Source organism: Branchiostoma belcheri, unplaced genomic scaffold (genome assembly GCF_001625305.1).
Source record: "Branchiostoma belcheri isolate BF01 breed outbred unplaced genomic scaffold, Haploidv18h27 scaffold34, whole genome shotgun sequence".
NCBI classification, from domain to species: domain Eukaryota; kingdom Metazoa; phylum Chordata; class Leptocardii; order Amphioxiformes; family Branchiostomatidae; genus Branchiostoma; species Branchiostoma belcheri.
Genome location: NW_017803954.1, coordinates 1,743,225 through 1,771,058, shown reverse-complemented (window position 1 = coordinate 1,771,058; position 27,834 = coordinate 1,743,225). Strand labels below are relative to the sequence as shown.

General features: G+C 42.3%; 5 protein-coding genes across 8 annotated transcripts; 2 read left to right on the top strand and 3 right to left on the bottom strand.

Moving 5' to 3' along the window:
* On the bottom strand, positions 1-5,061 carry LOC109475541 (26S protease regulatory subunit 6B-like). Its single transcript, XM_019776192.1, is given in 10 exon segments — positions 1-506; positions 791-899; positions 1,312-1,346; positions 1,349-1,507; positions 1,915-2,069; positions 2,522-2,711; positions 3,153-3,380; positions 3,878-4,017; positions 4,342-4,474; positions 5,046-5,061. Coding segments are annotated over 10 exon segments (1,263 nt in total). The 5' UTR covers positions 5,050-5,061; the 3' UTR covers positions 1-396.
* LOC109475544 (hsp70-binding protein 1-like) lies at positions 4,871-9,504 on the top strand. Of its 4 annotated transcripts, none has more exons than XM_019776197.1 (7): positions 4,871-5,017; positions 5,585-5,764; positions 6,256-6,433; positions 6,739-6,960; positions 7,463-7,618; positions 8,014-8,222; positions 8,607-8,687. In XM_019776197.1, the coding sequence occupies exons 2-7, from the start codon at positions 5,612-5,614 to the stop codon at positions 8,685-8,687; spliced, it is 999 nt and encodes a 332-aa protein (XP_019631756.1). In that variant the 5' UTR covers positions 4,871-5,017; positions 5,585-5,611. The 4 variants fall into 4 exon arrangements, with proteins under 4 accessions (XP_019631756.1, XP_019631755.1, XP_019631757.1 ...); XM_019776196.1 differs by lacking the exon at positions 4,871-5,017 and adding an exon at positions 5,187-5,299; XM_019776198.1 differs by lacking the exon at positions 4,871-5,017 and adding an exon at positions 5,191-5,299 and having other exon boundaries at positions 5,603-5,764.
* On the bottom strand, positions 9,414-20,936 carry LOC109475540 (kinesin-like protein KIF18A). Its single transcript, XM_019776191.1, is given in 23 exon segments — positions 9,414-10,269; positions 10,300-10,400; positions 10,700-10,813; positions 11,044-11,122; positions 11,359-11,561; positions 11,735-11,879; positions 12,194-12,745; positions 12,748-12,876; positions 13,057-13,116; positions 13,253-13,488; positions 13,707-13,828; positions 15,934-16,098; positions 16,328-16,484; positions 16,781-16,878; positions 17,022-17,096; positions 17,333-17,408; positions 17,641-17,738; positions 18,015-18,212; positions 18,419-18,529; positions 18,850-18,954; positions 19,108-19,265; positions 19,693-20,171; positions 20,783-20,936. Coding segments are annotated over 21 exon segments (3,372 nt in total). The 5' UTR covers positions 20,084-20,171; positions 20,783-20,936; the 3' UTR covers positions 9,414-10,269; position 10,300.
* Positions 20,937-21,017: 81 nt separating this feature from the next.
* Positions 21,018-24,189, top strand: LOC109475542 (probable methyltransferase-like protein 15). Its single transcript, XM_019776193.1, has 4 exons — positions 21,018-21,341; positions 21,527-21,663; positions 21,968-22,159; positions 22,445-24,189. Exons 1-4 carry the CDS (start codon positions 21,114-21,116, stop codon positions 23,064-23,066), a joined length of 1,179 nt encoding a protein of 392 aa, XP_019631752.1. The 5' UTR covers positions 21,018-21,113; the 3' UTR covers positions 23,067-24,189.
* Positions 24,190-24,231: 42 nt separating this feature from the next.
* Positions 24,232-27,588, bottom strand: LOC109475547 (ethanolamine kinase 1-like). The gene is made up of 6 exons (XM_019776201.1): positions 27,422-27,588; positions 26,920-27,062; positions 26,684-26,767; positions 26,330-26,484; positions 25,874-25,947; positions 24,232-25,704 (listed from the first exon to the last, which is right to left on the bottom strand). The coding sequence occupies exons 1-6, from the start codon at positions 27,571-27,573 to the stop codon at positions 25,632-25,634; spliced, it is 681 nt and encodes a 226-aa protein (XP_019631760.1). The 5' UTR covers positions 27,574-27,588; the 3' UTR covers positions 24,232-25,631.
* Between the last annotated feature and the right edge of the window lie 246 nt (positions 27,589-27,834).

Genomic DNA, 27,834 nt, shown 5'->3' with positions numbered 1-27,834 from the left:
TTCTTTGTTGTATGCATTTATTCAATATGAAGTACATCGTATCAATATCTATAGCTTAGTGAGGACCTTCTAGTACAAGAACTGATATAGCTGACAGAGTTAGCCCCTCCTTGTGATGTTTCCAGAATGTATCAAACTCTGAAATCTGTACAGACTACAGTACAGTATTTACTTTTGGTTACAGTATTGTTTTTATGGGGAGAGGGACTGATGTCAACAGAAAGACAAAGTGGACAAACCTCAGAGACAACATGTGTTAGGTAGTATTGGTTTCCTGTGTGTTAGTCTTTTTATATTTTCATTTGACAGTTTTACAGCATGTCCACGGAGGATAGTGGGGGGGGGAAGCATCAGCACTGGAAGGCACAACACAAGGGGAGGGGTCTGTGCCACACACTACTTGTAGAACTCGTGTTCTGTCTCGTCCTTCTTGATCGCTGTCTTGTACGCCTTCTCAAAGTCCTTGGCCAGCACGATGTAGCGGTTCTCTCGCACTGCCAGCATTCCTGTGTGGATATGGGAATAAGGCATGGTTGCTGTGGACTTTTTCCTGAGCAATAATTTTTGTTTCTCTCACTTTTTGTTTTGTACATTTTGTTTAATAGTGGTACGCACCTTATTCTAATAACTGAATTTGAAGTTTCTCGAATTACACTGCCTGTCAAGTAATTTCTGCTACCGGTAAATAGTATGATACTTGAAAGTGGCTTTTTTTCCTATCTTCTCCAATTGTATGGGAAAGAAGTATTATGAGATTGTAAGGGAGGACAGCATGATAGCTGCAGTTCACCTGCTTCCTGCACGATGGAGTTAATGTCAGCCCCACTGATCCTGTCAGGTCTGGCCACGTAGTCCTCCAGGTCCACTTCCTCAGACATGTTCATCTTACTGGTGATGGTCTGCAGAAACAACACAAATTAGTACATTTTCCAAACTGAAACAAAAGTTGAAAGGTCCAACATACCCATTGAAAATCACTAGTCTTTATTTCACATGTAAAAAACATAGAAATTTCCTTTTTAAACAGGACTTGAAAGTCGTCTTATCCAAATTCCAAAGCCAAACAGATGACACGACTTTATGTTTAAGGAAATACCATTTCCAAGTTACCTTGATTTGGTATTGTACCAACTTGTACTTTGCATAAACTTTTGTTATTTCTTGTATCATTGATTCCATTTTATGTTGGGAGCTTATGTCTGGGGTTTCCCTGCAGGACACATATAAAAAAGTCCAGTAGGCTGCTGAAATGTTTTCCCTGGTGAAATAAACAAACAATAAAACAATAAACAATGATGCCCGCAGCCTGACCTGGAAGATGAGTCGTTTCTGTCTCCTGTCAGGCATGGGAACTCGATCTTCCTGTCCAGACGACCCGGCCGCAGCAGGGCAGGGTCCAGCGTGTCTGCTCGGTTGGTGGCCATGATGACTTTGACGTTGACCGTCTGGTCAAATCCGTCCATCTGGTTCAGCAGCTCCAGCAGGATTCGCTGGACCTCACGATCAGCTGACAAGAAAGAAATATGACGAGCGTCAACAAGAAATTAAGTTTCTCATTGATGTTGTGTATGCATTTTCCCATTGGCTTCCTCAGTGCAACAGACATGAATATATCAGGAAGCTGAAGACAGGATATGAGGTAACCTTGGTACCATTCTCCAAGCCTACCTCACCACACATTTTGACCTTCCTGTCAGCCTATGGTCACACCATCTTCTGTATCCAAATAACTATGGACACACAAGGAAACAGACAAAAACACTGAAAAAACTTCATACACAGAGGCAATGACAAGTTAAGTACATTGAGCATGGAAAATCCTCTGCTAATTCAGAATAAAATATATGTTTGTTACCAAAGTACTCCAAATATTATTCAAACTACTGCAAACTGCTCTGCTATTGATAAGCATACCTCCTGTCTGTGCATCAAATCTCTTGGTTGCTATAGCATCAATCTCGTCAATGAAGATGATGGCAGGTGCGTTCTCCTTGGCTAACCGGAAGACATCTCGTACCATTCTGGGGCCTTCTCCAAGGTACTTTTGTACAAATTCAGAACCGACAACCCTGTAACATAACAGTTCAGATCTGTGAAACAACTGTTATATGTTAACAACATAACAAGAGCTCAAAGAACTCACAAAATATTTAGAGTTTCTCATATGGCTTGCTTCATTATAGTTCACTAATCATTGAAGTGATGTTTTGACTACCATTAAATGTGTTCATTGACATTCTGTTACTCTACAGTAAAAAAGACTAGTACATGTACTAGTAGAAGTAGCATGTGGAAAAACACAGAAAACCCAAAACAATATCTAATCATGAATCAGTGGCCTCTTCCATTGACCTCATGACCTTGAATGTTTGTCAGCAGCCAAAGATGATAAATTGACTGATTCTACCACCTCTGATCTCTATTACATCATGTACCTCTCACTTCCCTCTGCAGTTACACCATTCCACTCCTCACAAAACCTCCATACAAGGAGGTAATAAAACTCCCAGGTGCCACTCACCTGATGAAAGAAGCAGTGGTGTGATGAGCCACAGCCTTGGCCAGCATGGTTTTCCCACACCCAGGCGGCCCGTACATCAGGACCCCCCGTGGTGGGTCGATGCCGATCTGCTGGTAGAGGTCGAAGTGCGTGAGTGGCAGTTCCACTGCCTCACGGATCTCCTGCTTCTGCATGTCCATCCCACCAATATCTGTGGCAGGGAGAATCCATTGTCAGGGCTCCAAATTCATTTGGGGGAATATGTGTGCTGGTGCAAATAAACTAAAAAGTTAGTTGCACCAGTTGGGATGCACCATAAAAGATAAGTTGAAATTTCAAGAATGTCAGCAAAACCCAATTGAAGACCCTGCTGCCTCTCTTTAGAACCTAAAGGTCTATTATACATGTAGCTAACTTCAAAATCTTTATCAGGTAATACAACAGAGAATCTATAATTTTTTATTACACTTAGATATCAAAAATATTCTGTATACTACATTCTTATAGTACAGTTTTGTATGTCGCCCTTCGAACTGTAGATGTACTATGCTTGTCGACAAAAGTCTTCCACATAACCTATACAAAGAGCTAAGGGCCCAATGCACAAAATTCCCTATGCAACCAGTATGTTGAACTGTGTTTTGCTCCTGACCTGAGTAGGCTACATCAGGTTTCTCCTCAGCAGACAGCATGGTGATACTGGAGTCTGCCTCGGGGGGCAGCACATCCACCAGGGCATTACTGTGCTTGTGGAGAGCCACCGACGAACTGGGTTTCAGCAGCTCGCGGTCTATCGTACTCAGGATCCGCACGTAGTAGTTGGATCCCGTGGTGGATCCCACAATCCCTGTGTTCTGGTCAACAGCCTCCAGGAACTGACCTGAGGAGGGGTGACAAATAAAGGTGTCAGGGAAATGCCATCTGTGAACTTCAGAAGATGAACTGTTATGATCAAAACTTTCTATCTAGTATCTGACTACAGTACAGTACATGACTAGAGTAACGTGGGTAATCCAGTGGTTAGTGAATCTGCCTCTGAAACCAAGAATCATGGCTGTTGTTGCTCACCTACCATTAAGCCGTGGTCATTCATTGTTCATACAAACATGTCCGTTGTACATGTAAAAAAGAGCTAGGGAAATTTCCCTGGCATAGTGAACCTGTAAATACTCTACATAGTATCTGTCTTCTCTGTCATGATCAATGGAAGAGTACTTGACTTACTCTTACATAACTCTTCCATAAGCTAAACTGGTTTGAGATCACTTTTACTTTCATCCCAGCTTCAGTTCCCCTCCTTGAGAATGAGAGCGCAAACAAACAACTAGTCTTCCAATGACTTCTTGACTGTACTGGACTACACAGAGTGTGTCTTACCTATGACAAGTGGAACACTCTGGATACGTTTGACCTCCTCCTGGGCATGGAGGTACTCCTTCTTCAAGTTGCGCTGTTCATCCTTGATGTACTCCTCCTGGACCTCAAGGAACTCCAGCTGACGCTGCAGCTTCTTGTACCTGAAGCAAATAGGTGGGTCTCATCAGGTACTTTCCAGAAAAAATTGAGCATGAGGGAGCAGAATTGGAGTAATATACATTATACAAGTAGTTGATGTCGTATCAGACCAAAAAATTGATACTGTCTAGATACTTGCCATGGCCAAGACAAGGATGGACCTGTCAATAGTGCTAATTTTCTCTTATTGACAGGATGGTCCTGTCAATAGACACTATGAGTATCTAATTTTTTACTTCAGTGCATGCCCCCCTCCCCATCATCATGCACCACATACAGAATGTACCCGAGTCCTTGTCCACTGTCCCTCTCCAGACGGTTCCTACCTTGTGTACAGGTCCTCTGACGTGTCCTTCTCACTGACGGTGCTGGACAGACCCGTCCCCGGCCTGGACTCGGGGCTGGGGATCTGCGTTTCTTCTTTGTTCACAACTACTCCAATCTCCTCCATTTTGATGACTTGAGATTTGTGAGAACGGAACGCATGCACACGCAAACACAAATGAAAGATATGAAATGCCACGAATGATTTAAATTAGATGATCTAGTAGATAAATATAATGTTTGTTTGTAGTTGTATGTAAAAATACTATAAATGCATTAAATCTAATCTTGATACGTTGATAGATTTTCAACATACTTTGCTTTTCTTTGCTATCTCTTGTTTTACGATAGGTAGACGTTTTACGTTACAAAGTTTTAGGGGGAAACAGGAAGAAGAGAGTGGTCTGAAAATTGCAAAAACACGGAGTTATTAAATAGAAAAATGTACAAGAAGTCTTTAAATACTATATAGACTGTGGAAATGCTCTATCATGATGTATAAAAAGCTACATCACATCTTACGGGACCCAGCTCATCAACCCTTAGTCATGGTGATTTTACGACACTAGTTGAAGCGTCTTACGGCAGCCGGTATTGACCTCTAACCTTTCGGCGGCGTGGGACCGCGTCCGGACACCAGAGCTGAGAGTTCTCCACTTTCCAGAAAGTTCCAGAATTGTGAGTTTTCAGATTAGATATTACTCACTCATAGGCACGTGTAAGGTCCCTGTTTGTTTATATAGCGATCTTTGATGATATATCAATCCTACTCGGCCTGTCCCAGGAGTTAGGAGATTTGGTCAGACGTCTGATCGTGTTAATATATCTTACAAGTTGTAGTTAACGTTACACTTATCCGTAGACTCGTCTGCTAACAATAGTAACAAGGTTTGTTGTCGGGGTAGCGGACCTTGGGGAGCAGAGCAAAACTAACAAGGCTGGACTTCAGGCTAGTCTAAGGTAAGGCTGAGACTGTCCTGTGATGTGTGGAAAAATTTGCACTATTGACAGGATCATCCTGTCAACACCATAAAAAGATGCAAGACAGAATGATCCTGTCAATAGTCATTCCCCAAAGGGTAAAATCTCTGTTGTTTGTATTCTGTATTGAAGCATGTGTTTGCCCTGATTTGTATGTTATGATAATGATACGAATACACGTGTATTATTCCTGGGAACATTATCATCTATATAACTTTGCATTTCCAAAGGTTGAACTCAACATAACATTGTACCTTTTAACAGGTCCGATCTTGTATACAGACTGTTAAAATGGCAGATGGAGGAGACGCAGGACCAGGGGGTTCAGACGACCGTAACGTGCCCCGTAACCCTAACCTGGAGGGTGTGCTGAGATATGCCATAGAAAACACACCTGACAATGCAAGTGACACACCTGTGTCACCTGGACCCATGGATGAACAGGTGAGCAAATAAAGGACACATGTCTATTGACACAGGGGATAGGTGTTGTGCACTGATGTTGAAGGTCAGATATCCAGTGCAGAGGGAGTCAGGTGCATATGACTGTCAACAGATCAGTAGTCTCAAATTTCAGATAGGGGAGAGAAGTGTCTGTCTGAATACTAGTACATTGTACAAAATATCACAAGGTGTCATCATGATACATGTACCTTAAACCTGCCCAAAGACCGACCAAAGGATGCAATTCTTTCTTTCCATGAACAAGTGGAGAGTGAAATCTACCGCCAGACAATATTGTACAGGAGCCGACAGTAAAGGTCTTCAGGGCTGGACTGTCAGTCACCCTACAGGCCACCCCCTCAGTGCTAATACCTGTCCACATCGGAGTTTTTAGAGGGTAACAAAGGAGAAGAAGATACAAATGATTTCACATTACTGACATTCTGTAAAAGTGTATATAATGCGTGTAAATGTTTTTATTCCTCCCCCAGAGAAGACAGTGGCTGGGAGCAGCCCTGCAGCAGTTTTCCCAGACAGCGCAGGATGATGTGGAGCAGATGAAGACATGTCTGCAGATGTTAGCGGAGGGGGGAGAGGACCACACAGAGGAGAAGGAGACAGCCATGGAGGAGCTGATGGACCTCTGCTGTAGCATTGATAATGCACAAAGTATGTTACAGTTGGCTTGGGAATGAGATATGATCATAATTATTATGACATATCTTTTCTTTATGTTTTAAATAACATAAGGGAGTCACAGGTGGTCCTTGTGCTGGGGTGGTCACTAGTGCACGTTTGACTGTAGTATGTATATAATGTAAAATGTACAAGCTCATCTATGTCCAGTTGTCAGTTTGTTGATTACTAATTTACATGATCAAATTAAAATTTTGACTCAATTAAAATGTAGCAGCCATCTGTATGATACTAGTAGTATTAGCTGTTTGATGTGAATATGTGTTTGTTTTTTCCAGACCTACACAAGATGGGTGGCCTGGTGCTGGTTATCGGCTACCTGAGACACCAGAACAGTGGGCTGCGGTGGAGAGCAGGTGATGTCATCGCCACGGTAACACAGAACAACCCCTTCTGTCAGGCCGCAGCCCTGGAGCTGGTTGCCATGCCGACCTTGCTAGAACTGGTGGACACAGATTGTGACCCTACCGTCAGAGTGAAGGCCCTCTATGCAATATCATGTAAGGTTAATGTCCTGACTCCTGAGATAGTCCATTGTAGCACTACAGGAAATTTTCAACTCTAGCACACTGAAGTAGGCATTGGTGACCAATTCTCAGTTGGTTATGGGGTTAGGGAGCTGGGAGAACGTTGAAACAAACGTTAACTTGAGAAAAATTCTGGAGAGGAGATGATGGAGCTTGTAAAGTAAATCCGCAATGTTGTAATACAAGTGAAATGAAGGTCCAAAAAGCATTTGTTCTAAGCCAAGCGAATGGTATTACTTATGTTATTAATGGTAACCAGGCCACAGAATAGACAGATCACATAGACTTGCAAATAGGTAGAAATGAAAAATAAAACCTAAAACATGTAGATATTCAACAGACATGAAGCCAATCTCTCATTCGTTGGTCAAGCTAATTGCCATGCTTTCATTGTTTGAACTGCTAATTGTGATGGACAGTCATGATTGGTTTATAGCAAACCTAACACAGTAATACATTTGTACTATTATCAAAGGTCTGACAGGCAACTGTGAGGAGGCCCAGCAGTCGTTTGTTGAGCAGGATGGCTTCTCTGTCCTGATGAGAGCCATGCAGAGTGACACGGAGAAACTCAAGGTCAAGGCAGCCTTCCTACTGAGGAATCTGTGCCTTAGCAACCCACAACACAAAGGTTAGCTACCTGTCCTTACAGTCATTAACTTCTTTCCTTCGTACTGTGGTAGGATAAACTACAGTGTGGTAATCAAGTATGGCATTCCTGTATCCATTCCTTGACTCCATTTGAGATACCTATCTACATAGAACTTGTCTTATTACTCCTTGGTACAGAAATATTGTTATGGGTATCTGAAGACCAGAACTTTAGGTTTGTGTATCTGGACAGATTAAGTTGACAGAACATGGGTGGGGGAAGATTGACAGCCAGAATGACAATTCAAAAGGTCAGACACAGGAAATAAGGTGAACTTGAAGGACACGAAAACTCAGAAAAGAGGTAAAATGTAATCTACATTTTACTGAAGATCTAGTTTGTCATTAAGCTGTACCTTGACTGCTTGTCCCCAGATACCCTGTGTAACATGGGCATGGTGACTCAGCTGGCCTCCATGCTGCAGACGGAGCACAATGCCTTCCATGAGCACCTGATGGGTGCACTTGTTGCCCTGGTGACAGAAAACAAACAAGCCATGAAGGACTGCCGGCAGCCACAGCTGCGCCTGCGACAGGTGCTGACAGATAGGATAGAACACCTGAAGGGGAGGGAGGAGTTTCAGGTGGGACTGTTACCCAGTAATGCATTTCTTTTAATCTCCAAGCAGATCTTTTGGTGGCTGCAAGACAGTATCAAGTTGGCAGGGTAGTAGCCCTTTTGCCACCAGTATGTTTGGCTGACAGCATAAAAAGATACCAGTACAAAAAGGAAAGCCCAGTCATGAAAATGCCTAAAATGCAAGCCAAAGCCTATGACTCTGGGTGGAGAGTATGTATCTTATGTGTGTGTGTTTTTACTTGTAGAAGTTGGACAAGGAGGATATATCTACCTGTATCCTCTAGAGTTGAGGTGATGACTGGGATGTCAGAATTGCATGTTACTAGTATTATTAGCCTAATACTGATTTTAGACAATCATGAACTGATGTTGTCCCTTCCGTCTCTAGGAGGAGCTGGAATACTGCCAACAGCTACTAAAGATCTGCTTCAGTCAACGTGATGACGGCATGGCAGCAGCTGACAGATGATGGAAACTGATGTACATTAGAACATTGATGAATATAATACAGCATTTTTAAGATAGACAGTACACTGTATGTAATGTCACTTCCACACCAACACTTCTATAATAAACAGATAAGAAAAGTGGCTACTAATTTAAATCAGAGCTATTTCTCATCATGACTTACTGACATGAATGTATGGCTATGTCTGTGGGGAGATGGATAATGAGATAGATGTATTGTACTTTTGTGTATACTTATATTGGGGAACTAAATATCCATAGGAAATGGCATGTGCTAAAGGTATGTGTGAGGACAGAGTATGAAGAAAAGTTTAATTTTTTGTTTTCTCTAGTATACGAGAAGATACCGGTATGTTACAGAATTCACAACAGTATCAGTGTGCTCCTTTACTTAATGAGGGGTGGGCTGTGGCATGATTTTGTGATTCCGTGCGGTTTGGAGACCATTGATTTTGTACATCAGGTATTGTCAGACTTCACTGTACAGACTTCATTGCACCCAAGCCAGGGTGGATCGGTGTGACTCAAAAAAGTACAAAGTGCTTTTTCGTATTAGGAGCTACATGACTAGAACTTCATACAATCCAGTTTTATCTGTAATGTCACACCTGTATGAACATCTGTAGAAGTACCTGTACATGTATAAGTATGTAGATACTCTATGGCAAAATATGATTTTCATTTTATCGCATGCTAGGGTTTGAAAGGTATCAAATAACAATTAACATGAAGGAGTAAAAGAAACTTTATTTCTAAAAGCACCATGTTGAACAGACATGGAATCTGCAGCTTCAACAAAATAAAGATTGGGAAGTATTCAGTGCTGCACAGTTTGCATCACATTAACAGCTGCCTTTGAGATATTTGACTTCTAAATCAATCTTGCTGAGATAAAAATAAAACATCTAGCTAGTTCTCTGTACAATAACTAAAGATGGAATGAAACAAGCTTGCTGAAGTGAATATCTCCAACAGGTTACCGAGATCCATTGTTGGAAATATCAAAGAGATCATTTACAAAGTGTTCCTGATAATGTACATTGTAGTGCCATATCTACAGATATATCTGCAAACACTGCTTTTAAAAATGTGCAGGTACTCACTTGATTCCATGGATCTACTGTATTTGAAGACAAGAATCCTATTTTACAGATGCCTACAGCAGCATGTACAGATGAGTAGGTAAAGAAAAATGTACCTGGCATAAGTATGGTAAAACTTCACTGTCAGCGATGTCTTCATAAAATGAAATAGGCCATAATATTTACACATAGGAAACAAGATACTGTAAGTACTAGTAATCACTTGATTTTGCATAGTTTAGTGAACATAAAAGCATCAAGATTTATAAAGTAATGAAATTCCTGCAACTGTATGGACACCAATTTATCACAATATCTTTTGACAACTACGTAGTGACAACATAGTTTCTGTATGACATGATTTATGAATGTCTTCAAACTCAAAATCAAGAAATATACAATTTTTACAAGTTCTTGTTGTAAGTTAACCCTGCCCATGCAGGGGTAGGTTTTCATCAGCAGACTTCAAACTTAACTAGGAGGGGGAAGGTTAAATCTTCTGTCAGTGAATGATGTCAATGTTCTGATGATGTCACAGTTTGGTTGGTGTTCTGACTGGCAGTCGGCTGGAGGATGTCTGGTTACCATGCCAACGGAGGAGGTTGCCTGCTGACTTGCTTCTTGAGTGAGCGCTGAGGGCAAAGATAAATTCATTGAGATATGATTGAACAAACTTAAAACCTACCTTCAGCCACCACTAAAGAGCTTTGACTAAACAACCAGTTTCATTCTCGGACTAGATTTCAAAAGAACTTGTACCTTGGCCAAATGATAACCTATAATAAACCACAGAGAGAAAGAAAACTGAAGTAGTGAAAACAGCAAAGAAGTATTTTATGTTATATTGAATACTCAGAATCTTCAACTATATTTCTGTCTCTCTGACAACCAAACTTACATGACACATAAATGAAAGCAGTTCTGAACTCACAGTGATCTGCGGAAGCCAAATTTCCTCCGTGCACCGACTGGTGGTTTTGTTGTCTCCTTGGCAACAGGACTCTGTCTCTCCTTTGAGGTGAAGTTTTCTCGTGACGAAATGGACCTGATCGTTCATGCAAAACAAGACTGAAGTTAGTTCAAGGACAGAAATTAACATGGTGCTACAGATTGAGGTGAACAATTTCAGTTTATCCATCAGTCTAAATTTGACCTTCATCCGTAACCACAAGTATCCACGATATGACTAATTAGGTCTTAAAAAGGACTAAGTCTTGCATATTGTACAAAATGAGCAGAACAACTGACTCAATGAACCTTATGATAAAAAAATACCTTCTGTGCTTTTTCCTCTTGAAAGCAGCTGACCTTGTCATGGACATGTAGGATGGCTTATTGGTAGGAGGAAATACACCTGGAAAGGTTTGAGCAGTTTAATCAATCATCCATCAACCAACAATCTTAGCAGTATTTTCAACTCTGACAGACAAGTTTTTGTTGACATCAAGTTAGCAGGTGAATGTATAAAGAGACCAGCTATTATTTCAGTAACAACAAGCCACCAATATGACAACCCAAATTTCTAGATCTGCAAGTCTGAAAAGAAAAAAAACTGTGATGGTAAGCAACATAAGATAGCCATAGCCCTACCTTTGTCCATCATAGAGGGCAGTCCGACCTTCCGCAGCTGTTCCACATGTTGCCCAGTGACCGGTGCGTTGACGTCCCCCAGTGACCTGCGCTTCCCTGACGCAGTGTGCCCCGGGGTGGGGAATGTACTGCAGGACGTGGTGTTCTCCTGACCTTCAGGTCGTAGGTCATCTTTAGTGAAGGTCATTCTTCTCTCCCCTCCTCTGTTAGAAAAACATTATTAGTTATTTAAGTAAGAAACATATGAAAAACATTTACAGAGTTCCAATTGTAGAGTGATGAAACTGTTGTCTTCAAATTCATTCATTTTCGCATCAAAAGACCATAGGGACTACACCCAATTGCAAAACTAGTACAACACAAGCTATCCATTTACCCTGCATGTGTTTCCTCAGTCTCCATAGCTGGAGTAGAAGGATCACCCACAATGACATAGGACTGGTCCAGCTTTACCCTCTTGGCTGCTGGCTGGGTGTTATTGGTTGGAGTGCTAACTGCCTGGGCATTGGTCACAGGTTGGCCTGGAGAGGTAGAAAGCATTGTTGTAAGTTCTGACAAGAAATAGCTGTGTCTAACCTTGTTGTGTTGTGTTGGCAGCATTAGAATAAGTGTGGCTGTTGATCAGGTAGAAATACTAGTAATATTCTGTAAATCATTGAACTTTTCCCTGGCAGTTTTAATTTTTGCAGTGACCTCCCAGCTGTGAACTGTGACACCATAAATCTGCCTTCTTTGTGGTATGAGCCATTGCACAATAAAACACTTTTGCACACTGCAAAAGTTCCATGATGTACAGTAGCAGATGATTTTAGTAACACAATGTAAACCATCCCACCTTCCTGCATCTGTTCCATAGTTCCACCGTCTCTTGAAGCCTCCTGCTTGACAACAGGCAGGTCCTCAGGCCTTGACACTGTCTGTGACAAGCTCAGCACCACTGTCTTGTTATATGGCTGGTTTAGGGAGTCTTCTGACATCATAGAACTGGTCGCTAAGGGACCAGGGTGTGGCTGGTTGCCAGGGACAGCAGCATCAGTCTGTAAAACTCTACAGTAGTCCTCAGGACTGTTGGTAGGTTGTGCCTGTTCTGTGAAGAGTGCCCTGGAGCTCTGTGGCTTCCTGTCAGGTTTCCCATGAACTCTGACCGGGGCTGCTGTTGTCTTGGTTACAGTTGCCTTGGTTACGGTGGAAGCTGCAACTCTCCCAGGAAGAGTCTTTGTAACTGTACCCTGCTGGGTGATCCCATTACTGACAGCAGGGGTGGTTTGGTTGGTGGTGGACGGAACCACGGGGACTCTCATGGGGGTGGGCACTGTTGGTGTGGACTGTACTACCACTCTCTGGGGGGTGGGCTTACTTGGGCTGGGCGCAACCACTCTCTGTGGTGTGGGGGTTTCTGTACTGTCTTTTTGTCAGAGACTGGGACTCTGAGAGGGGTAGCCGCCACTCTGAGGGGAGATGGTTGACCGATGGTCCCTTTGGGGGTACAGGGTTCTGTAGCATTAGCAGAGCTGGGAGCTGCAAGGGATGAAAGAGTAACATCAAGAAGGCTTATGAATTATATCTACTGTACTATAAAACGTGCGGTGATTTTGTACCCGTGCACAGGTTGAAATGGCATACTGTTAAAATACAATAGCACATCATGTACTGTATGTGATCCTGTATGTAGTATGTATGTATGTAGATTTTCCTTACCTGTCAGCAGGACTCTTTTGGGCTGTGGCTGGACAGGTGTTCTGCAAGGTGTTTTTCCACCTAGAAAGAAAAACACATTCAATTATTTACATTGAAGTTGTTTCATTCTTTCAAAATAGAAACAGTTAAGATATTAGATAGTCCATTCCATTCCATAGTTGACCATCATAAGTTAGGGTGTGTAGCCAGGCCTTACTTGGAGGTGTTGCCGAGACAACGCTCATGACTGACAGGTCCAGCACCTCCGTCAGGTCCAGCCCCGTCTGGGTCTGGTTTCCCATCATGCTCTGGTCTGCCCACATGACCTCCTTCTCCCCCTGCACCATCCTCTGCACGGCCTCGAACTCCGAGGTCACGTCTGACGTCGCCATTCCCGCGCCCTTCAGCAGGAAGTACTGTCTACGGGCCATCTCCAGCAGGGACACCATCAACCTGAAGGACACGTTGAAGTATGATTACCGGGTATTCGCATTTGGCATGGTATACATGGCTAATTACTGAAGACTAGTGGCCCTGTATAGTACCTTGAGAATGTCCCAAATGACACCAAATTTATAAAAAAAAAATCCAGAAAAAACAACTGTTACAACAGTGCTTACACTTTTTTTGATACATTCAAATAATTTTAAAAAAGTAACATGTTGCCTTACTTCTCTGACGCCTGCGAATCCTTCTCCTGTGACTTGGCAAACTTCTTCAGATGTTTGACCTGCTTCCTGAGGTCCTTAACCTCCACCTCCAGGTGCCTTGTGTGTAGGAAGGACTGGACAGTCTATAGATTGGAAGGGAAGAAGTCAGTATAGGTCACGATGCAAGCATGTACCCAGACCTGATTGTTGTTCTATAGCCTATTCTTGGGTTTCAGTCACGTGACCCGACCTTAGCGACGGGTGTTATCCGCCATGTTGGTGTACCTACAACCCCGCGTAGCCTATGCGCTATGTACATGGTTCATTGTTTTGTAGCTGGTTGCGGGTCAAAAAAAGTGGTAAAAACAGTGTATCTTTTCAATGTGTGCCAAGGTGATTACAAATCAAGGAAAGGACCAAGAAAAACTGACCGAAAAACAACGCAGATTGTGGATTTTTGCGATCAGCCGCGGGGATACGGCCACAGAAATATCCCGAGATTGTGGCGAGTTACTATCGCCAAAGACTCTGGGCAAGCTTCACCCGCCTGGGTCCGACACAATGTTGCCTGGGTCCCTACTAAAAAAAAACCTTGGAAGAAAGAAGTACAGAGATTGGGACGAAAGCAAAGAACAGAAGGAGGGGCGAGGGCCGAAAGGGCGAGAGATCGCAACAAGCGGGCCGCGGAACAGTCGGGTCTGGCGGCTTGACCGGGCGGGGCTTCTGACGCCAAAAGCCGCCCGACGCCACACAATGCTGCTGGATATCGCGTACGTGACCTTCCCTACACCGAGGTCAGAAATGTTCCTGTACATGCAGAAATGGCACCCAGGAATTTCCATTAAACATCGACAAAACAATAGTTTACACGGTGCAAGTGAATTTATTTTGATACACGTGGCAGTCTGAGCCTAAGTGCTAAAACTCCGAGTTCACCCTGACAGCCCAACAAAATTACCGATCTTAGCACTAAAATTGCGTTAAGATTCTGCTTATCATGATACCCTAATATTGTAATGTCAATGTTCACAAGCTAATTCATGCATAGGTTGTGAGAGGTTACCCAAAAACTTTTTTTTCACGGTAAAACTACAACTACGACTACGGGTACGTAAACAAAATTATGCCCGGAGGCTCCCCTCCCAACGCCGATGATTTACTCCCGCAAACTCGAGGCGGCCAACAAAATTTCTGTTGACAGGGATGACAAGCCGTCATGTGAAATTCTCATTCTAATGGGGTTCCAACAGAGACATGAGTACTTTTTGGTGCTTGAAAAAATATTCATGAACTCCAGTTTGTCAGCGGCGAAACCGAAGGGGCTAGATGAAAGTGCACAACAAACAAAGCCGCCGGCGGGCATGAGATTGAAACTGGCATTTTGCATTATTGCACACAGAACCCATAATTTTGAAACAGCAACCGATAGTAAAACAAGGATTTACATTACCAAGAAAAGCTGAAACTTAGGCTTACCATAATTTGATTGGGGGATAACCCGTCCGCTCCACTCGAAATTGTTGTTTACCATTCCGCTACGCGAGCGAGTCACAAGTTGTGGCGAGAAGGAATCAGACACACGGGTGACCCGCGCACAGAGAACTGTCCAAAACACACTTCCCAGAACCTCTCTCTCTCTCTCTTAATTCATTTATTGAGAAAAAAAATAGACTAGTAGAGTGACCAACATACGGATCCACTGTAGGACTGTGAAGGAGATACTAGTAACGTTAGTCTTTGAAGTTCGTTCACACATACGCAAGTTTTGTCGTCCTATATCCTTTGTCATCGTATCCTTTGACTTCCTATCCTCTCAAAATGTACAATTTCATTGAAAACCTTGTCATCTGTCAACCATCAAAGACTGCAGAATTATCGTGTGGCTGTTAATTACTTGTATGGCTTCGGTGCCAACGTCTTGACACTGCATAGCACTACACCGAGGTACACCAACATGGCGGCCGCCTGTATTACGCAAGCCCCGTGACGTCACGTGAAAGCCGAGAATAGGACCACAATCTACAATAGACAGATCCTGACAGCCCCAGCAGTTTAACCAATGACAGAGTGGCTCCATGTCTGTCAAATATTTGTATTTTTATGCTTTTATTTTTGCATCATGATGGAGGTGGGTGAGGACTATAGGATGGATCAGTCAATTTGCAAAGCCCTTTCAAATCTACCAGGGTAGTATACATTTTCTGCCCTCAGTGCCCTAGGCAGGCTCTATTTTTCCGTATACCCTCACCTCTGGCAGCTCCCCATCTGTCCCCTGTCCTCTCAGCTCCTCCTCCACCTTCTCCAGAGTCTCACAGTTTTCCTTCATGCGTTTCTCGGCTGTCTCCAGACGATCTTTAAACACGGCCTGACGTGTCTTGGCTGCTGCAATTGCTCTCTCCAACCGGCCAGTAGCCTGGATTAACATCAACATAGATTAGTCAGGTCACTGTAGTCTGTATAAATCCATGATGCATCACATTTTGGAAGAACAATACAACTTTTCATGCTGCCTAAAAGTGTTTGCCTTCTAGGAGAAAAAAAAACATGTGGAATGGTTAAAGTATCTAAAATATGCACATAGGTTCAGACAGGAAAATTATGGTAAACTGGTGTTTATGACAATGTAATTTGCATGACTTCACCTTGAGATTATCACTGCTGATGGCCTTCACCCTGTCCTGGTCACGCTCCTTACGATGGACCTTGACCTTGAGCTCACAGTGAGACATCTCCAGCTCCTGGAGGTCCTTACGGATGATGTGTCGCTCCTTGAAGACACTGTTGAGAATGCCTTGTAACCTACCAACACACCCCAACAGTAAGAAGTTAATATTTGAAACAGTGGTGACTAATGTATGAGACCTATGAAAGTGTAACAGGTTTTTGCCCCATACATTCAATTTTTTTATCATTATGAGGTCACACCAACCTCCATAGTAATCATTGGCAAAATGCATCTTGGAAGTCATATATGGATGTAGAGATCCAGTTAAATATAGCCACAAACAACACAACCCTTTCCTCTATGTTCAGTGGGGAAGTGCTAGTAGTATGGGATGAGCAGTGCAGATATTATGAGTGAGTGGCATCCTGACCTGTTGATCTCTCCCTGTTGTGCATCATCTACAGCAGGAGGTGGGGGGAGCTGAGAGCCGTCCTCATAACCTTTAATCTTACTTTTCAGTTCTGCCACCTGTGAAAATGAAGCACAAAATTTTAAGCCAAGCGCAATACATGTACTAGTGTCCTGAACTTGTCAGACAAAAGTTCATGCAAAATGAAACAAAGTGAACAGGACAATTCTATCAATTCTTAGAAGTTTGAGGAACAACCCACCTCTTTCCTAAGCTCTTCACAGATCTGAGCATAGCGGCTGACGTGGAAATCCACACTCACAACATTCTTCTTCAGCTATGGACAGAAGGTTAGTGTTAGCATCTACCAATCCTAGCACTGTATATAAAGACAGGTAGAAATATCTGCACTGACCCTAAGAATTGAGAACTCTGCCTACTATTACTGGTATTATCAAAATACATTATACTTAGGAAAGACAATTTGTCCTGAGACATTTTCTCTAGTAAGTTGTAATTTACTGAAGTCATAATTAATTGTAAAAGACAATGACGATAATAATTAAAACTCACCGTGCATCTGATGTTCTTGGCCCGGTTGGCATACTTGAGTGTGTTGTGGGTGTCTTCATAGGACAGACTAGAGGGGCTGAAGGCACAATGTTTGGAATGGTTACTTAGGACAATACCTTATGTTTTTTGTATAATTTTTACCTTCAAATCACTGTTACGAAGTTGGTACCTAGCAAAACGTATGACTTGAATCATTCAGGGCAGTAATTTCTTATGAATTATGAGGGTTGAACAAGCGTACAGTTATCTGATGATGAAAAGGTGAACAGCCCATTATGAACTGTACTATGTTTGTTGTGCTGTCTCACCTGACAGCAGCGATCATGACAGTGCGACAGTTCCCTCCCAGCGAGTCCTTCAGCAGCCGGGTCAGCTTACTGTTCCTGTAGGGGATGTGGCCCTTGTACTGAGGGACAAATCAGGGGAGGTTATCATTGGAACAAAATTCTTCTCCACAAACAGCTGAATATTTTGGTCAATCAGTGTGCAATTCCTTTTTCTAACTCTTATACAAAAGTAACATGCTTGTCTTGTAAAATAATCAAAACTGCCAAAGAAGATGACTCAGATGGAGCTGATAAAATTTTGCGGACTTGAGATTTTATCAGCACTTTGCTGGGAAGGGAAAATCCAAGGGACCATCTATTGCATCTCACGACACCCTACCCCACTCCCACCCTACCTGTGGGTCAGCCAGTGCGTTGATACAGTTCCCCAGGGCCAGGAGGGATTTGTTGATGTTCGGCCCCTCCCGGAACCGGGCACCTCGGTTTGTGGTGACCGTGGCTCTCTCTGACCCTGCCAAGTCAATCAGCGACATCTTAGCCACCCGAACATCTGAGCTGATGTTTGCTGTTCGGTCCTTCTGACGCACAAACACCTAAAGTCGGGGAAAATATCATAAAATATCTTTTTGGTGCAGAATTTAAAATAGACATGAAACTCACAATTTAAAAAATCCTATATACTAATGCCATGGATGATTACAGTTTTCAAAGTTGGTCAAGTTTATACACGTATCAGTATCACCAATACTATGGTCATATATGTAACTGGTTAAAAGGTTGACTAGACAAATTGTCGTACCTGGAACACAGCATGGGAGCGTGAAGATGTGGCATTAGCATCGGTGGGGTGCTGTGTGCGGTTCTGGTTCCCATACTCCAACATGTGGATCAACTCCTCTGCACTGCGTGGCTGGGAAAGACATTGTACAAGTGGTTAAGTGTAGGAAGAATTAAAGGAAGAGTTGTATCTTCTCAGTCCAAACTATGTGAACCCACATGACTGAGGCAACTGGCAGGCTGGCATCAACATGATTCTAACTAGAGAGAAATACATTAAAAACAAAAATAACCAGATTTCCTTTAGTCAATTAAGTTATGAATAGGCAAAAGTCTGTAAGTTTCAGTAGTCAAAACTATCACATCTAACAAACCAAGGTGAAGCAAGTTGTTGCTTTGTCCTAAAACAATAAAGGTAGCACACAGTGTTGGTAATTAGTGTCCTGTCCTCACCTTGTGCAGGGTGAGTCCGCTCACCACCACGCCCTTCTGTGGGTCCTCTCGTACTGCCAGGGTACCCGACGGAACCAGCAGGTCACAGATCGTCTCATTATACACCTGGGGAGGGGAAATCTTTCAGGGTCAAGACACTGGGAATACTGCCGTGCAAACTAATCAATAAATGTCAGTCTGTTGGACTGATATCACCTGATCTAGATCTATTAAAGTATTATGAGACCTGCAGCCAAGAAACCTTGAAAAAAACTTTACCTCTAGGTAGGAGACTGCAACATCACATATTTTCTCACTCTGCATCTGGTCGATGCGCTGGTACAGGTCCATCATGGTTAGGAAGATCACACCTGGGTTCTGAGGTGATCCAAGCATGGTGAAGGTCTTCCCTGCACCAGTGGCTCCATATGCAAACACTGTGGAACAGCAACACTCATGTCATGAGTTACTTAGCTACAGGCATTAGTACTAGTGGCTGTCTTTTAGGAAATAAATTTTTTTAAACGAGAAAACTGAGATTTTAGACTTCCATATGATAAGGTATATATTGAAGGGTGCCTTATGCAATCCCCGGCTTCCTGTTGGGCCAGTGGTGGCTCCCATCAATTTCCTACATGTCTGACCTTTTGACCTGTCCTTCTGCCTGTTGACCTTCTATCCACCCATGCAGATGATGCTACCTACCTACCCAGCCTGACTGGATAAACAGACACACAAACCCACAGCTCAGCCACCCAAAACAATACTTCTGCCCACAGAAGTAAAAAATATATGTAGATGATTCTTTCATACAAAATCAACAATACTAAAACCAAAAACATTGGAGACAGAATGGAGCCTCACCAGAGCAGTTGTACCCATTCAGAACTCCATCAACAATGACTTTTGTTGTGCTTTCATACACTTCCTGCTGCGATGTCATGTCATTGAAGACTCGATCAAAAATGAACTTCAAGTCTTTGTTTCTCCTCGTCAGCAGGTCGCGTCGTTTACGTTTTCCGTGGTAGTAGTTTGGTGACACATCATCGTCTTTCGGATCAAACACTAGTAAGTGTTCATCCATCACGCGGACGATCGTGCGTGCCTTTTGGTCTTCCCGTTCCGAGGCATTGGGTGGCCGAACACGCACAACGACCTTCATATTGCTGCTCTGAGCGCTGTCATCATCTCCACTCAGCGTTGTCGTGGCTTGATTTGACGAGCTCTTTCGTCGTTTACGGGGAGGCTGCGACATGGTTACTGTCCTTCACTTCAAATTAAGGCTGGTTTTAAAAATATTCAAAGAGTGATCCTTGCTACTCTTGGAATCTTTCAAGATGGAGCTGCATATGAAAACAAATCAATTGCATAATTAGTTAGAACAGTTTTTCAAGGAATTCGTCACATTGACGTCTTACCATTTAAAAAAAATCATAATAATTTCCCATAAAAATATTAATATTAGATGTAAGAACTTGGAAACTGGTTCCTCCTTTTTTTGGCCAAAGCACATGTATACTCTACAGAACTCACGTTTGACGTAGGACATACTAGTATGCTTTCTTATAAACCTTTTCTCTATCTTTCAAAGATTATGTGTGTCTACGATTTATGACACAGTCATCAACACCACATGTTTAGATTACGTGTCAAACAGGCCAGGCCACCGGTTGACCGTTCCTTGGTAAAAAAAATGCATAGGGTCTCGATTTCCAGACTAAACACAGGACTTAAGTGTTGGCCTGTTGAAAACTTTTATTTCTGCAGTTCTTTGTTCTACATTTGCTGAAGAAGAGGAAGAGAGAATCGAGCAACTCCTCCCTTCCAACACCAACAAAAGCTTCAGACTAGACGACGCTGTAACGTTTTATCGTGTTTGTGTCTTCACTGCAACATTTTAAACATCAAATACAGACTTAACGGCCCAAACTGCTCTCGGACACACTTAACTTACCTTCTTACTTCTCGTCCGGTAGCATAATGTGATCTTCTGTGCCAAAAATCTGAGGGAAAAGGTCCCAAATTGGGTCAAGCAACAAAGTCGATAAAATCCTTGTCGTAAGCAAAGTTAAAAAACGAGCGTTAAAATGCTGCCTCGCCATTGGTTGATTCAAACCAATGTTTTCTATGATTGGTCAAATGGCATCACTAGGCAACACGCATGCGCAAAGTGACATTGTAATTCCGGGGTGAACGTTTACTTCCGTTCAGTAAGAGTTCGAAGGTCACGGTCGTGATTGTGATGACATTCGGGACTCGTTGCACGCGTTGTGCATTTTCATAAAATGTTTACAGTTGAGTCGCACGGATTTCGTCTTCTAAGAAGACTGTCAGCCGCTGTGTACGGAAAGCGGAATGTTGGGTCCGCTGCCGAACACATGGGCGACTCGAGACTTTTGGCAGACGACAGTGACCACATGTGGGTGGGGGAGGGGGGCGGTAGGTCGGGAATGCAGCACACTCCAGTGATGGTCCGAGAGGTTCTAGACTGTTTAGATCCTCAACCAGGACAGGTGAGTTGTGACAGCTTGCCGGTATAGTTCTCTGAATACATCTTTGCCTAACCCTGTCATGTCAAGTTAAATTATGTATATAACCATAATCCATAGCAAATATCTATCAACGATTTAATAAAAAGATATTTTTGTCCACTCCATATCATATGAGTAAATTATATTGTATTTCTTCCCTTTGATAGGTGTATGTGGATATGACATTTGGTGCTGGAGGCCACACGAAGGCTATACTGGCAGCACAACCGGACACCGTTGTGTATGCCATGGACAGGGACCCTGCTGCACACAACATGGCACAGAACATGGCCAAGCAGTATGGGTCAGTACAAACTTCTCACTCAAGGCTATAGTGTTGCAGTATTATACATGTGATGCAATAATCTAATTACACACAGGCCAGCACATCCTGAATTCCTCCATGTACTGCCCACTTAATCTAACCAGGTGATCAATTAGCTCACCATCAGGCTCTCTGTCATTGTCAATCAAGTACTTAGTAACCAAATATCCAACCACACTCCCTGCAATTGTCTCTACCTGGCCAAGCATACAAAGCCACAGGCAAAACTGCCCCAAAAAATACTTCCTTATAATAAAGGTAATTTTTTTCTTCCTCCCCACAGCAGAGCCATCCGTCCCGTGCTGGGCCGCTTCAGTGAGCTGCTGTACCTGCTGAGTTCCCAGAACGTGCAGGAGAACACCGTGGATGGATTCCTGTTTGATGTAGGAGCCTCCTCCATGCAGTTTGACCAGGGTGGCCGAGGGTTCGCTCTGAGCCAGGATGGGCCACTGGACATGCGGATGGATGGGGAGAGGTAATTATAGGGCTAGGAGATGTGTAAAATTATTGTATCATAAAGTGAAGGCATAAAGTGAAGGCAGCCTTCTTCATTGATTTGCTTGCTTGAAGGAATCAATACTCAGAGCTAGACTAAACATCTTTACCAAGCTCATTACCGTTTTGTGTGTTTTGGCAACAGCAAAACTATTTTTAAATATTTGTTACTACAATGTAATACAAATTTAGGAACAAACTTACTGACAGTAGTGATCTGAATCACGAGAACTATTCATCTTCTTGATATTTTCTACTGTTACAGGTTTGGGAACAAACAGCCGACAGCAGCAGATGTGGTAAACTCCCTGGGTGAGGATGATCTGTATGGCATTATTAAGACATACGGGGAGGAGAGACATGCACGGAAGATTTCCTCTGCGATTGTGGATGCTCGAAACAAGAGACCAATCACAACAACCAAACAGCTCGCTGGGATCGTGGCTTCTGCACTTGCTCCTCCTGGTGTTTTCTTTAGCTTTGACAAACTGAACCGGGCAGTTCACCCAGCCACAAAAACTTTCCAAGCCCTTAGGATCTTTGTGAATGACGAGCTGAATGAACTGTACCAAGGACTGCAGGCTGCTAGATACTTTTTAAAACCTGGTGGGCGTGCCATTGTGATAACTTTCCACTCTCTGGAAGATCGTGTTGCAAAACGATATTTCCAAGGTGCGAACATAAGGCAGCACGGTGGGACGAGTATTCACCAGAAGAAGCGAGAGGGGGACCTTCTGAAGGAGGAGGGACTTCCAGAGGTGGAAATGCAGGGGCCGAGGAAGGAGTGGACAATACTGACCAGTAAGGTGATGAGACCACACTGGGCTGAAGTGATGGAGAATCCGCGAGCAAGATCAGCTAAGCTTCGAGCTGCCATCAAGAACTAAGTTCATTGTACAAATGGGTGCAACTACAGCTGGACACTTGCATGAGGATGAACTTGCATTTCCCTACAGCGTGGTTGTCACTCCAAGACATCATGTCATATCTACAGGCATAACAACAGATGACTGTTCCTACAAGGTAAATCTTTGATAACAGATTGTGTCATCACAAGGATATGCCTCTGTCAACCTGGTTTCTATAGTCACTTTGAAGAGTGTGCAAGCAGCTAGCCAGAATCTTTGACCAGAAACTTTAGATCTTGAAACTGGTAAGAGGAATGTAATGGAAAGATTTGTACATTTGTAGTACATGTGTAGTTAATTGTACAGTGGGAAGGAGGGACATCAGAAAAGTTTTTAAACTTCCTCTACCCTCCATATGGATCAGTCCATGGAGCTAGCAAACCTTCAAAGCCAGTGACCATTTTTGGTCCTAAGATGAAAGACCCTGTCTGCCTGACTTGCTGTCAAAACATGGAGAGAGCTGCATTGTGTTATGAAGTTATGCTAGCATAAGACAAAATGATTTCCAGTATGTTGTGTCAGTCCAACTTGAATCAAGTAGCAAACAGTTAGAAATCATCAAAACAGGAAACACTGATGTTGATTGTTTATTGATACTTTCACTGTGATATTTCTTATTAACTGCTCTTTAACTATATGGTGCTAGCATAAACATTAGATCTAATGCATTATGAAATACTTCATTATATATTGTTGGGAGGAAAGCTGCCATACTACAAGTTTCTTATTTCCATGTCTTCATATGAAAACACCGTTTACAGATTTACAAAGTTCAGATGTTGACCTTACAGAGTGTGACCCAAACATATTCACAAATAACCTTCAAAACATTGCAACTTGTACATGTATGCAGAACAAATTGTTCTCAGTTTTGGCATGCCCTGCACATAGTAAGCTCGGCAATCACTTGCTTTGTGTGATAAACAAAGCATGACCCATTTCATACCTTTGTGGTAATAACAGATATTATGGGTCAATAAATTAAGGCAAAAACATAGCCTATTTAGCTAGATTTAACACTTTCATAGACAGTAAAGTAGACCATGAACAAGAGCCCAAACCTCCCCTAAGGCAGCATATAGCTCCTATATAGCATATAGCTCCTATATAGCATATAGCACTATAGCTTAGCAATCTAACTATAGCAAGGCTGAAGTCTGGTCTGTGTCAACCCAGCAATCCCACATTGCTGTGCTACCTATCTCACATGTTCATAACATTAGGTTCACATGTTCATAACACTAGTTCAGGGCTAAAATGTGTCCCAATGCAATAGACTTTTGATTGTTCTTCTCCTACTGTCTTCCTTAAAATTCAAATGAGTTTAATACCCTGTATAAAAGCACACAAGCAATTGCTGGTGTCATGAACCTCAAATAAAAATATATTTTATACATGTACAACACAAAATGCCAAGCAATAGATACATTCAATTATGAGGTAAGCAATTCATAGTGAGCAAAACTGAATAACATTGCAGAGCAGCAAGACATTATATGGCACACTCCCATACCTGTCCATGCCCATACCTGGCAAATCTGTCAACACATACATGTGCATGTAAAGTTTGGACAGCATACCTCCTGGAAAGTTCACCAGTACAGTAGAAATGGCCAGGTAACCTTCCACACATTACTAGTATTCTGCAGAAGCAGGTTGAAGCTTCGAATAACACTTCTGTTTCAGAACCTAATAAGCTAAACGATCAAATCCACTTGTCTGTACATGTACGTGTACTTATATACAGGTTACTCTTGTCTTCAGGCTGATTCTCAGTCACTGATGATACTGGTAGTGGATGCTGTCTTAAGCATCTGACTCCTCAGAAAGTTTATCCTGTTGATTTATTACCTGCATGAAAAATGGAGGTATTGTTTTTGGTGTGTCTATGTGTGTGTTTGAAACATTGCCAAACTATAGCACTTTCACATGTAAAATAAATGTAATTTGAGTTAAGAAACCACAAATTAAGATTTGTTGATTACAACCTTATTTCCTCTGCTCGTCTTACTCATGATCACCTGCTCACCCAGCCACCCGTAGACCATAATCAATGAGAAAAATCCAAAATAACAAACTTTTACAAAAGCTCTGAATATATCATGGAGAAATGTGATCTCCGACTTCATGTTTTGCATCATGTAATGTTCTACCTGGATGTCTAACCTTCATCAACGCCTAGTTGTTAATCAGTTATGAAAGTGATCATAATCTTTTATGATCAATCGTCAAAATGGTGAAACTGATAAATCTCATCTCATCTTTATAGCATTGCAGGAAATACTGTAATTCAATGTTTCACGGTAATTCACTGTTCACGGTTGCAAAAGTTCGTATCTGAGAAACTGAATGGAGATGTTCAGGCGGCAGGTGCAGAAAAAGAAAGTTGGCATATCATTTGATAAGTACGTGATACAGAAGTCAGTGACCATGAAAACCGCAAACATGAAAGTGTCGTGAAAAAATCAAGAATTACAGCAATATGTACAACATGGTGGGAGGACATTCTGGTCAAGATAATCTTCACTCGAGACATAACGATCTTCACTCAGGAAGTTGTAATGCCAAGAACTCGTCCTTCCTCTTGAGATACTCATTAAACCGTAGGATGCCATAGCTGTGGGGTAAAACAAGATAGGAGTTGAAAATCTATTCAACATGAACTTAATCCAGAAATCAACAAGAGGGCAATAAAGATGTAAGAATTCTGAACTTATTTACTAGTACTTCAAACTGTGGTAAAAGTAATAACTAGATGACTCAAAGGATCAAACAAGTCTCCTTACTCCAGGAAGTCGAAGTCAATGGCGGAGAACCTGGCTTGGATGAGTGCCCACAGTCCCCAGAAGAAATGAGCAGCCTGCCAGAACAAAAACTCTTCTGTAAATTTTTTTCTGTTTGAGCCTTTACTTTCATAATCATAAAATACTCAAATCAGCCTGCTGGCCATTTATTGAGGTCATAAGGGAAGAGGTCAAGGCACAAAAAAAACCATAACAAAATACAAGTTACAAAAAAATCCTGTGTATCATTTTTGGACATAGTATACATAGACTCCTTGTTTAAGTCCATTACACATGGCCCACCATGGCCTTTTCCAAGGTGTTCTGTTGTCTGAGTCTTTATAAGACTCTTTATAGTCTTTATAAGTCATATTCTTCTTAGATGCGTTCAGATTGGGAGTCATAGAAAGGTGTTGAATGTATGACAGGGGCTTAATTAATATAATATAATTTACTCACCAAGGCAAACTTGTTGACCTGGACATACAATATCTCCACCTCCCTGTCCGTGACTGGTTCTGGCCGGTCTGCGTGGAAGTATTGCAGGTAACTCCTGAGCCAGGTGAGCTGGAACTCCCTGTCTGGGTACAGGCTGTAGTCAACCTCATCTACACCTGCAGGGGAGAAAATCTTCATTTAGTTTATTTAGGACAAAGTTCTAACTAAAGTTCAGGACAAAAAAACACAAAATAGTCTCATTCACATTGAAAATAAGCCACTAACGGATTGGTCACATCTGTTGAAGGATGTCGTATGATTTTGATGTCATAGTATTTTCAAGCAGGTTGTAATAGAACCTGCAAATAGTCAAACCTGCAAATTCATCGAAGTGGTTGGCAATGTCGTAGGCCTGGAAGTTGTAGCTGGCATACTCGTAGTCTATGAAGGTCACCTTGTCTGTGAAAAAAAAACACATTTAAAAAAATTCCTCCTCCCAACTGTGTGTTCCTTTGAAATTGTCAGTAACATCAGAAATTCCATCTACATGTACACATTAAGTCACATTTTTAAAAGCCACATTAGGTAAAGAGACTAAAGCTCTTCCAGACCTTCAGCCTCTGTGTAGACAATGTTTTTACAGAGCAGGTCATTATGACAGAAGACGACAGGTGAGTTGAGTGGCAGCAGCGCCCCCTTGAGACTCTCCATCTCCTGCTGCAGCTGGGAAGTGCTGGGGATCTCCTGCTGGTACCTACAGGATTGGGTGGGAGAGATACTGTTAATATGGAAATTCATTTTTGCAATTGACTTTTCCACTCAACATCATGACATGATCATGCGAATATATGTTTACAATGTATCACAATGTACTACACTACAGAGTTCTTTCACCTGCAAACACAGCAAAAACCTCCTTACTGAGAAATTAAGTCCCACAGAAATAATTGAATTTACTGTAATGGGGCTAGAACACATCTGACAAATCTATGTCTAGTCTGAAAATATTACTAACTGGATTGTGTTATTATTTGACATTTTGTTGATCGCAGTCCTCAGGTATCCCTTTCTGGAGGGTTTTTAAGAGGGTTGAAACACAATCCAGCCCCTCACCTTTGGTTTTTCTCAGCATCAGGGAAACTGTCTGGAATGAGGGTGAAGTATTTGGACATTTTAATGAAGAGGCTAGGCTCGGGGATCTTCCCATTGGCTGGCTGGATGTGGTGCATTCTGGCCATCTCTCTTCCGTTCAACCTGAGGAACATGGGTTGGAATCTTAAGATTTTCCACCAGGATTTTCTCCAACTCAGTAATTTTTTTCTGTCCTCTCAGCAAACCCATGCTCTCCTTCTTGCATAATTTGACCTACGTACTTCTGATATTTTTTGCATCTGACACACCCCTAAGATGAGAGAACAGCCATAATTTCAAGATTTTGTAAATACAAAAATGTTTAGAATCAACATGATAGCAACTAAAACCCAAAAGTCCAGTAAGTGATCAATTAATTTTCCTGCACCTAAAAT

Excerpts from the sequence above, each read along its gene's own strand:
- LOC109475544 (XM_019776195.1), top strand. The coding sequence starts at position 5,612 with ATGGCAGATGGAGGAGACGCAGGACCAGGGGGTTCAGACGACCGTAAC. Across the intron at positions 6,961-7,462 it reads GGCCCTCTATGCAATATCAT|GTCTGACAGGCAACTGTGAG; the intron begins GTAAGGTTAATG and ends CTATTATCAAAG. Across the intron at positions 7,619-8,013 it reads TAGCAACCCACAACACAAAG|ATACCCTGTGTAACATGGGC; the intron begins GTTAGCTACCTG and ends GCTTGTCCCCAG.
- LOC109475542 (XM_019776193.1), top strand. The coding sequence starts at position 21,114 with ATGTTTACAGTTGAGTCGCACGGATTTCGTCTTCTAAGAAGACTGTCA. Across the intron at positions 21,342-21,526 it reads TAGATCCTCAACCAGGACAG|GTGTATGTGGATATGACATT; the intron begins GTGAGTTGTGAC and ends TCCCTTTGATAG. Across the intron at positions 22,160-22,444 it reads ATGCGGATGGATGGGGAGAG|GTTTGGGAACAAACAGCCGA; the intron begins GTAATTATAGGG and ends CTACTGTTACAG.
- LOC109475547 (XM_019776201.1), bottom strand. The coding sequence starts at position 27,573 with ATGTTCCTCAGGTTGAACGGAAGAGAGATGGCCAGAATGCACCACATC. Across the intron at positions 26,768-26,919 it reads TGTCTACACAGAGGCTGAAG|ACAAGGTGACCTTCATAGAC; the intron begins GTCTGGAAGAGC and ends TTTTTTTCACAG. Across the intron at positions 26,485-26,683 it reads CCACTTCGATGAATTTGCAG|GTGTAGATGAGGTTGACTAC; the intron begins GTTTGACTATTT and ends TCTCCCCTGCAG.